This window comes from Centrocercus urophasianus, unplaced genomic scaffold, assembly GCF_019232065.1.
Source record: "Centrocercus urophasianus isolate 14NV4802_14NV808 unplaced genomic scaffold, USGS_Curo_1.0 seq_1218, whole genome shotgun sequence".
Classification (NCBI taxonomy): domain Eukaryota; kingdom Metazoa; phylum Chordata; class Aves; order Galliformes; family Phasianidae; genus Centrocercus; species Centrocercus urophasianus.
In genome coordinates this window covers 42,464-53,129 of record NW_024884385.1, presented here as the reverse complement: position 1 = coordinate 53,129, position 10,666 = coordinate 42,464, and the positions used below count along the sequence as shown (strand labels likewise).

General features: G+C 38.0%; 1 protein-coding gene across 1 annotated transcript in view; it reads left to right on the top strand.

The window, feature by feature from the left end:
• Positions 1-3,412: 3,412 nt before the first annotated feature.
• Positions 3,413-10,666, top strand: part of LOC122156468 (vacuolar protein sorting-associated protein 41 homolog) — a 47,050-nt gene continuing 39,796 nt past the window's right edge. The window contains exons 1-2 of the mRNA XM_042811214.1: positions 3,413-3,516; positions 6,305-6,382. Coding sequence (XP_042667148.1) covers positions 3,499-3,516; positions 6,305-6,382 — 96 coding nt within the window. The 5' untranslated portion in view covers positions 3,413-3,498. The remainder of the gene's footprint in view (positions 3,517-6,304; positions 6,383-10,666) is intronic.

Sequence of the window (10,666 nt, the reverse complement as noted above, 5' to 3'; positions counted from 1 at the left end):
CTTTAATTAAAAGCGCCGTACACTTAGTAAAAATCCATGTTAGTTGAGAAATTGATTTTTATTTTTTCGGGGTGGTTTTCGCTTTTTAAAGGGAGGCTTGAGTTTCCTTGTCTGGGGTAAATGTCACTGTGCTTCTATGGCGGCTTTGCTACGAGTCAGGACTTGCACCGTTCCTCCGGGTTGTCATAGAAACGCAGCTAACTGTCAGCTCAGCTCAGGCTGCTGATGGTTTTATTTGTTGGTTTTCAGGATTATTAAAATTTAACAAAAATTACTGATTTGCTTTTTATTAACAACGGCTTGTGTTTACTTTAGAAGTTCAGGCTGCATAGAAGCTTTCCCTGAAAGAAAAAAATGCCATAAAAATGATTAAACTCTGATACTCTCAAGAAGGGATCATCAAATGCGTTTAATATATGGGCTGGGGTGTGCAGCAACAGAGAGATCTCGCATTTTTTGCAAATCACCTTTTCATATCACTTTGTTTGCAGCCAAGTCATTGCCTTACCCTCCTCCTCCCCCCAGGGTTTCAATTCATCTTTTAGCTCGACTTTTACTTGACATAAAATCACAGAATCACAGAATCACAGAATCACCCGGGTTGGAAGGGACCTCAAGGATCATGTAGTTCCAACCCCCCTGCCTAGCAGGGCCACCAAACATCCACATTCAGATCAGGTTGCCCAGGACCCCGTCCAACCTGGCCTTGAACATGTCCAAGGACGGGGCATCCACAACCTCCCTGGGCAGCCCGTTCCAGGGCCTAACCACTCTCCTTGTGAAGAACTTCCCCCTAACATCCAACCTAAATCTTCCCTCCTTCAACTTGGATCCATTTCCCCTAGTCCTGCTGTTGTCAGCCCTTTTGAAGAGTTTACTCCCCTCCTGGGTGTAGGTTCCCTTCAGGTATTGATAGGCTGCAATGAGGTCACCCCGCAGCCTTCTCTTCTCCAGGCTGAACAAGCCCAACTCCCTCAGCCTGTCCTCATAGGGGAGGTGCTCCAGCCCCCTGATCATCTTAGTCGCCCTCCTCTGGACCCTTTCCAAAATCTCAATGTCTTTCTTGTACTGAGGGCTCCACACCTGGACACAGTACTCCAGATGGGGCCTCACAAGAGCCGAGTAGAGAGGGACAATCACCTCCCTCTCCCTGCTGACCACCCCTCTCCTGATGGAGCCCAAGATCCCATTTGCCTTTCGACAGGTATCATAAAAGATACCTGTCAAGAAAGCGTGAAATGGGTGCATCATTGTGCCTTCTGTTTGAGGTTTCATTTTATTTACTTTTTCTAGAAGCTTGGCAGAATGCTTCAGTGCACTGACTTCTGAAAGTATATATATATTTTTTGTGTATGCATGTGCGTATGGGAAAAATTACTTAGTTTTCACTCATAAATAAGACAGGCAAAACTTATTTACAGTGACTTCATCTAATGGTCCATGGATGAATGCTTTTATGCAAACTACTGAAGAGGCTAGAATTAACTTTTCACATTGGTTGCACATTTGATGTCCAGACTTCAGCAACATGTGGGATCTTAGAAAAACTAGATGGCTGGAGTTCAATTTTGACTTTTACAAATTTATTCAGAGATTACCCACACATTTCAAGTGTAATCTTTATGAGCAGTGTATAAAATGCAGTAATGTATTAATTGCTGTAGAATGGATGCACGCTTCCTTCCTCCTTCCACCACTTCCAGCCTTTTTGCTTTGACTCTACCTCCTCCCACACCACTGTAGTCATTTATTAAGGATCTGTGGGCACAAGTAATTTGGCTGATTTATATACAGCCCTGTAATTTAACGTTGTCATTCTGTCTGGTAACAACTTTGTTCATTGTTGGGCTTACTGAATAAAATTGTTTCTTGGTGGACATTTTGACACTTCAGACTGCTACGTCATGGGCTGTATTAATCTCATTTGTATTCTGTCACAAAACTCTGAAATAATATTTCAAAAGATCCTTTCTTTGCAGTGTATTTCTATAAGCCTGGTGCTAAATACTGAATGTGTCCATAGGTCCACATGGCTTTTTTTATGTTTTGTATGAGAGTTTGTGGCGATAGCAAATGTGGCAAAGACAACTTAAACAGAACATTAATGTCTCTTTTCCCACATTCATTTTTCAGATCATTAGCTACAAAAAGACACTGCACAGAGAGTTTTTCTGCCATTGACTGACACTGTTCATTTTTATCTTTAGTCCTAGGAATTGGAAACCAATGGTTTGTGGGAAGTAAAAGATTTGCATTACTGAGGCTCTCACTAGTGTGCTTTGGAAAGTGTTTTGTGTGGGAAATACATTCAGTGTTGGTGCATTAATTAGAACTAATAGCGTATGTAGGAGATTGTTATGAAAGGCCTACTGCTTCCCAGTGTGAAACAAGGAGTATGTATGGGTCTGTGTCTGTCTAGGCATGTACAGTAGTAACTGTGGCCTATTGAAACTCATGAAATCTCTCCTTGGCATTATACTTCAGTAGACCATCGGTCACAGATAGATGCCTGTGGCAGAACACTGTGCACCTTGAGTTTCCTTTCCTCTGGAAACAGTGGGCTGGGTGATCAGTGAGTTTGCTTCTCGTGCTTTTTACCTCAGTTTCCTCTTTGCTCACAGTGTACCACTTCCTTTGCATCTAGGTAGCAATTGATGATAACAGCTAACACACTGGGAAAGAAAAAGAAAGGAAAAGTTTCGTATTTACTGCAGATGATAGAGGTGACCAACCCATAAGAATGGACCAAGTCCGGATTGTCTTCCCGGATACTGTTGCAAAAATATACTTTTATTTAACTAAAAAAACTTTGGTATGCCTTACACAGTTGTCTTACTTGTAGTGGGTTCTTCTTATTTTTGTTTACAGCATTTTGCCCCTATCCTTCCTACAGAGATACTGCGTCTTGCGAAGGTCCTGAAGTTTCTTGTAACCTGCATGCTTCAGCTTAGACTTAAATGTGGCCATGGTAGAACAATTTATTTTATCACCATTCATTTTTCCATATCCATCTCTTAAATTTTTCTTCTGCATTGGGAATGACTAATTTTATGTAGCAAAATACACGTGCATTTTTTCCCATGCTTTTTTAGAAATCAACGAAATGCCTCTTAGACTGCAGCTGAACTGTTATGCTATTAATACAGTCTTTGTTTGCACACGAAACTTTGGAGTGAAAAAAAAGAGCAGTAACAAAAAAGCACAACCCAAACTCTGGAATGATAAAAATGTGTAAGTTTGGCTTTGGATTGTAATGGCTGTTGTTAAGATGTGATAGTGATCCATCTATGCCTGTTGCTGTATAACAATTCTGGGTATATTTACATTTCTATTTATTTAAAATTAACTTCTAAATGGTTTTTCTTTTCTATTTTTTCCTCCCTTCTATTTATACCATTCTAAACATAGGAAGATGAGAGTGAAGAGGAGCCCAAGCTGAAGTATGAACGACTTTCTAATGGAGTGACAGAAATTCTGCAGAAAGATGCAGCCAGTTGCATGACAGTGCATGAAAAGGTATCACACGACTTCAGAGCAGAGATGGTACTTCTGCTTGGGTTTATGTATTTATCTGTGCTTACAATGCACCAGTATATTTATGTGTAGAAATACTGCCAGATTTAGAGGTGCAGTGGAAGCCAACAATAATGTGAATAAAATTCATGGTTAGTGTTGAACAGTCCTTCCTTTCACAGTCAGAATTCAAGATGCAGTAATTTGTTAGATGCTGTGTTTACGTAAGCTACTGGAAAATGTACTAGATTTAATTATGGACAGTATTATGAACTACAACTGGGATACAATCCCAACTTTCCTTCGTCCAGAAAATAAATTGTCGTGTGATATGCTTCTTTCTGCAGCCTCACTCTCTGAAAACAGGTTCGTGCAAAGGGATAGCCCAGCATATATTCAGCTGTGGAAGATGTCTGAGTTTCTGTTTATATGATGTGAAGAAAGTAATTACAGTGTGTTGGTTTTTTTTAATGCTCTAATACTGTTTCAGATGTACAAGAGAATGAAAGGGAAGACGGGATAGACAATGCAAAGAAGAAATTTTATTAAGAGCTCTTTCTTTGTTCTTATCATAAAGGAACTTAAGTTGTATCTTTTTTCTTCAATGATTACTTTGTTTTCTCATCTTTTATAAATACTGGGGAGAGTTTTAAAATACGATGAATGGTGCGGAACATCTGAAAGTATGAGAGTTGGTAATTTGTCAAGTAACAGTTACTATGTAAAACATAATTGTTGCTTTCCGAATTATTTTTCACAGCCACCAGTAACTCCTTAACATTGATTGTTGAAGGACCTATCTCTGTTATTTGGCTGCCTTTTCAGAGTGGCTCGTGCTGTGCCTCTTGCACTCAAAGGACTGCTGCCACGGCTCAAGAGGCTCTTAAGATGAGACATGTATTTTAACTCTGGGAATTAATCCAATAAGTCTTCTGAAAATGTTTTTTGACAACCTAGAATTAAGCAGATATTTTGAAAATTGGCAAGCATTTCTTCCCCATCTGTGCCACCTTTCTGAGATTCGGGTGAATTCTGAAAAGCAAGAGATAAGCAGGATTGTTCTATAAGGACATGCACAGATACAGCTTTAACTACAGCATCACAAAGAGTGGCAATACAGGAAAGCTGTTTAAGTATCCCAACACTGTAAGTTTCCCAGCAAACTGTATGCACTATTTATGAGAAGGATCAATATGGTTAGAAGCTAGGTACTGGAGTCTGGTATGTGTCTGAAATATGTCTGCTACAACAGAGAACTTACAAATGAAGGTGGGTTAAGGTGCTGTTGGGGTGTTCTTTGGTTTGGTTCTGTTTCTTTTCCTGCTGAATTAAGAAAAGCCCCGCTAAAGACTCATCATTAATAAAACTACATCGTATTGTGTAAAATATGTCTCTGATTAAAGCTGTTGAACTTTGCTGGGAATCCTGAAAATCTGGCTTCTGTTTTCAGACTAATTTCCCCTCAGAATTATTTTTTTCTTTTCACTGCTAAAGCATCATATTTTCACCAGGCTTGCTGTCTGCACTGGATGACTAATCGTCATGGCACCTGGTGCATTCAAGCAGGCCTGTGCAGTGGAATAGTCATACCTAGTTATGTCTGCACACCTGATGTTTTATTAACCAGTATTGATTTTTTTACCCGGGGGACTTTTTTCTTCCTGAAAAAAGGCAACCTTGCAGGAGTGAAAGGCATTGCAGGGAATGAATTTCTAATGAACCCCTTCTTTCCCTTTTTTGACTCCTTTTAATGTAGCTTCATATTTTAAGTGCCTGAACTGAAATTTCATTTTAAGCAATTCCATTTTGATAAATCCTTTTAAACCTTGACTTTCTGTAAGGTTATTTTTTAAAGATTGTGCTGCCTGACTGACACGCTTAGCAGTGCCTGTAAATTTGAGCATTTCATTATAGGTTGCAATGAAGCATGCTCACATGCAGTGAAATACAGAGAATTGAGGAGCCTAGACTATTTGAGTAATGCTGAAAGGAGGTGGGGGGGAATAAAAGAAACCTCTGTCATAAATCAAGTAGTACCAAAGTTCTTCCTTTCCTGCTTAGGTGTAGTTTGCATGGTTCAATTAGCAGCAGATCTCTCAGAATCAATTGCAGTCTTGTTTATATCAAAATAATTTTGTGATGGCATGCTTTTATGTGGAGGTCACTTTATTTTGTTACTTCTTTTTATAATGAAACTCTGAAATACCCAAGGAGAAGTGTTATTTGTATTGAGTCTGCCACACACCTGTGTTACTAAGTGAAAGAAGGCAAACCTTGTGGTTATCTGTGTGCTTAAAAGCAAGCAGAGACTTTCCATAACCCAGCAGTGTTTCACCAATGGCCTGTTCCTCTGTTTGAATGTTTTGCTTTTATGTTTGTGGTGGGGGAGAATTAAAGCCCAAATGATACCATGACAATTGAAACAAAGCTGTGGAAAGGATCCGAGAACTATTTCTGGTCTGTGTTTAAGTGCTTGCTTTCACACTGCATTTTTAATTTGCTGCCACAGTCCATCAGGCAGTGCATACAGACTGCAGACACACCATTAGTTGTCAGTAGATGAGGATCCTCATGACTCATTCTGACAGCTAACTTGCACTATCACAGTAATATGGGCTTGAAGCCCTGTTTTATTCTTTAGCTGCAGTTAAAATAAGCTTTGTCTATAGCAGTTTTTTTTTTTCCTTCTGAGTGTTGCTAATCATTAATCTGTTAAACATCCCGGAGTTCATTTAGCACTGCTGTAGTTCTGGTTGTGGTGTCTTGTATAATCAATCTTTTTCTTTTACAGTTTTTGGCACTGGGAACGCATTATGGCAAAGTTTATTTACTTGATGTCCAAGGGAACATCACACAGAAGTTTGATGTTGTAAGTATGGCGTTATTTACAGCACATCTACTGCATTGTAAAAAGCTGTGATGTACTGAATAATAGATACATTCGTGTTTGTGCCACACCTGAAATTTTACTGATGCATTTCGTGACTCCCCACCCCCACCATAAGACAAGTGGCAATTTATAGTCCTTGGAAAACGAAGTTGAACTGGATGGTTTGGTGATGAGCACGTCTCAGTTTCCATACAATAAACTGTCTTTCTGAAAACAGAAGAGGAAATACATATTTATGATTGTAAATGGCTATTATTAATTATGTACCCCAGAAGCTCGTGACTTCCATAAAGCATGAGCCTGCTCATTAGGTGACTGTTGTCAGTTGTTAGTGTGTATGCTATCGTCTTATCTAGTTGCCACAAGTAATTGAAAATTGATTGATTGCCTTGCTGGTTCAGTTTATCTACTGCAAATATATAACGCTAATATTTTATGTGAATGTTTTGAAGCTTGGACTCTTAAGGGATTGTATTGATTGAAGGAAGAAGAGGCAGATTTCTTTTTTTTTCTTATTTTGGTTCCTGATATTAGGGGGTGAATGAAGTGGTCAATTTAAAATTGTGTTCTAGAATATTAGATGATTTTTTTTAAAATTGTGCATAGTTGTTGATTTTTATTTTTATTTTATTTTTTACTTTATGTTTTTTAATTTATATATATACACACACACATCTTTTTCAGTGTCCTCTTTTTCCATGAGAGTCAGAGGAAGGGAACTGGCAATTATTATTTTTTTTTTCCTCCTGGTATTGTCACAAAATCTGGTAGCCAAGCATCAACTTTTCATAGCAGTGTCAGCACTTGTCATAGTATCCATTGCAAGGTGTTGGCATGTTTGCAGAAGGAACGTATGTTCTAAAGCTGACACAGCTAGTTGCATGAGAGAGGTGAAAGGTTTTGTTTATGTTTTTGAAAAATCTAATTACACAATTGTGCAAGAGGAAAGAAGTCTCAGCCAAAATGTAGCCTCCCAGGCACAGCCTTTGTAGAAAACTTTATAAATAGTAACAGTCAAATTAACAATGATCTTACTGGGCATTAATTAAAAGTTAACCTGATGATGTTCTCCAATTTCTTGTGACTTCTTCTTACTTTTCTTAGCTCTGTAGAGGTGATGCTGACTGCAGTTCAAAAGAGAAAAGACTTTGATGTCTGCAATTGGTGGTTCCAATTAGATTACGTGTATGTTACTTGTTAACTTTGTCTTCAAATAATCTGTCGGGGGAAAAAAAAAGCACATTAAAGTGTACCTGAATTCTTCTCTTCCATCTCTGCAGTAAAAGATTTGATTCAAGAACTTGCTCAAATGAAGTTGACATTTTCTCTCGAGGCAAGCATTAAATGCCTTAGACTTGTATTCATTCCAGTCTGTGTCAGGTAGTTGAAAGAGTTTATTTGTAAAAGTGTCTTTTATTTGTGGGTGCATGACCAGGGCCGTCTTCCTCCACACTCTTCCTAGAGATGAAATCTACATCCTTCTGTAAAGATGCAGTGTACAGCAAGTCATAGGAGATGCTGTCTACCAAAGACTCTAAAACAAAATCCCTGGGTTCTCTTTGTACCCACCCACTCAAATCCACTGTTCTAGTTTTCTTTGTTATTGAAGCCCAACCAGGAGCTGCTGGAAGGCTCGTTTCTTAGGATGAATTTAGGATTGGGCCGTATAAACCAATGCTCTACAGCTTTTATGATATTATCTCCTTTCTGAATCTTTACTGGCTTCAGATAAATATTTTTGTGCCATGTCTGATTATAGGGATAGGAGTGATTACTTCTTTTTAAATTCTTTTTCTTTATTAGAAGTAGACTAGAAAAAAAAGTGTTTCTTGCAGTATATTCTTCGTATTTGTCTGTTGTTGGTTTCTTGTTTATTTTGTTTGTTTCTTTTCTGGTAATACATGAATCTCCTGTGCAAAAAATAAGTACATCAAAGATCAGATGGAAAGGGTGCATTTTGTCTTTTTCATAGTTTGAAGAAAAATAATTTTGATCAAGGAGAACTTGCATTCTAAAGAAAAAATTTACTTTGTAATTAATAGGTGTTGTAGAGCAGAATGAACTATCTGTGTGTGAAACAAGGCAGCTTTTAACATTCTTTTCTGGTTAAACAGAGAGGGATTTTTTGGATGAACGCTGTCAGCTGTTGAACCAGTAGAGATAGTTTGTTTTCCACTGGCTGCTATATGTCAGAATATTTTCCTTCTAACCTGAACTTCTAAAGATTTTGGACTACAGATTAGAAGAATGACAAACAAAACTCTTGATGGGTTTTTCCTTCTCTTCTTCCACTCTCTGTTTGCTGTCTCTCCTCCTTGGAGATTTCCATTATAGCACTGCTCTGTTGTGAATTGCAAACAAATATTTCTTAAAGAGTTAGAGTCACTTCATGGATTTCATAGATGCAAAACATTCTCTTGTAAATTCTCTGTGGCAAGGAGTATTTTCTTTAAGTTTTCTCTGGTTCTTCATTGAGTCCCGAATGAGAAAATTCCATCTGAGATGTGTTTCCATTAGTGAGTGTAAACACAAAATAGTGTTTACTACCTTGCAGTAGTAAATAGGAGAAAGATCTGTTGTTACTAATTTCTAGAAATTCGTAGTGCTTAAAAATTGTTCCAAGTAAATAAAATAGTGTCTTGTCAAAGAGAGATGACCTTACCTCAGGCACTGATATCTTGGGCAAAAGTTCATGTTAAATATGTGTGGAAAGTATCATTACTTCTTAGTCCTCTTGATTTCCTTTTGTCTCTCTTTATCTCTATTGAACAAATAAATACAAATTTTGTTTTTAAGAGAAGTCTGATTCCATCCTATAGTGGCTTTCATTTGATTTTGATCCCAATTGTGAGACAGATGTAAAGACTGACCTCAGAGGATTTACTTATTTCTTCATGTCATACATGATTATCATGTCTAGTTTCTGTGCACACTGAGAGAGAACTGACAGGTATGTTGCAGAATCTCCAAGGTAGCCAGTTTCTGGATCATGATCTTGAAGACGGAATTACACAGAATTGCAGAGGTTGGAAGAGATTCAAAAGGTCATTAAATCCACTCCCCCTGCTAAAGCATGCACCCTACAATAGATCACACAGGTTGGTGTCCAGACTGGTCTTGAATATCTCCATAGATAGAGACTCCACAACCTGCCTGGGCAACCTGTTCCAGTGTTTTGTGCCATAAAGAAGTTCTTCCACATATTTGTATGGAGTTTCCTATGTTCAAATTTTAGTTAATTAAAATAATTTATTCAAGTATCTAAACAACAACAGCAGAAAATACCTGTTTGTTTAGTTGTTTTTTTTTACAGAATCCTGTTAGAACATCGTCCTGTAATACTGGTAGAATACTTAGGTTATTTTGTTGCTGAATTGCAAATGTTGTTTCTAGTGCTGCAAAAGCTTGTATTCACGTACTCCAAAAAAATTCTCAGAGGCTTCTGTGAAACTAACCTCAAATGGCTTAGAAGTCTTTTCAGATCAATCTTTCTTCTATCCTCTGCCAGGACAACTAGTAGTCTTTTCGGGTTTGCAGTTCCTCTTTGCAATAAAAGTGAAAATGTGTGCTTTGAAACCAGTATGGGAGATTATTGTTTTTTGGAGAATTGTAAGACAGGAATTTGGGGGTGCTGGTGTCTCAGTCACCACGCTTGTGTTCTCATACAATCTCCTCTCCTACATGCCTAGCCTGTTTTTGTTTGGTTTTTTTTAGCTCTCACCAGCATGACTGACTTTGACAATGTCAGTCGCCTAAGATTAACTGATATGCATCCTCAAATAATGTATGTTTGACAAACTGGTGTTCTGTTGTACTTGGGTTCAGTGCATTGAGTGAGATGAAATGTGTCAAGTGCATGGAAATTATTACTAAAAGGCAACAAGAAGGGGGAAAAAAGCCTGCTAATGCCACTGACAAAGGATGATGCAGGACTGATTCACAGCACGTTAATTCCAAATGCCTTTCTGTCTTTCTTTTCCTCTTAGACTGTCTACAATTTATTAATATAATTATTGCTTCAACTGGCATCTTGTGGATTAAGGACTTGTAGATACGAAGAAATCTGTACAAACATGTTTAGTTAAGTAACAAATCAAAAACCTTCCAATAGGCAAGAAAATGTGTACTCATTCTGGTCTTCTAATAAACATCAAGCTTACAGCAAGAATGAGATGTCTTGGCTAGTGCCAGTGATATTCTGTGAGAAGGAGAAACAGCACCTATTTTACTAGTAATAGGGAATTTAAATATTTAATGCCTCTC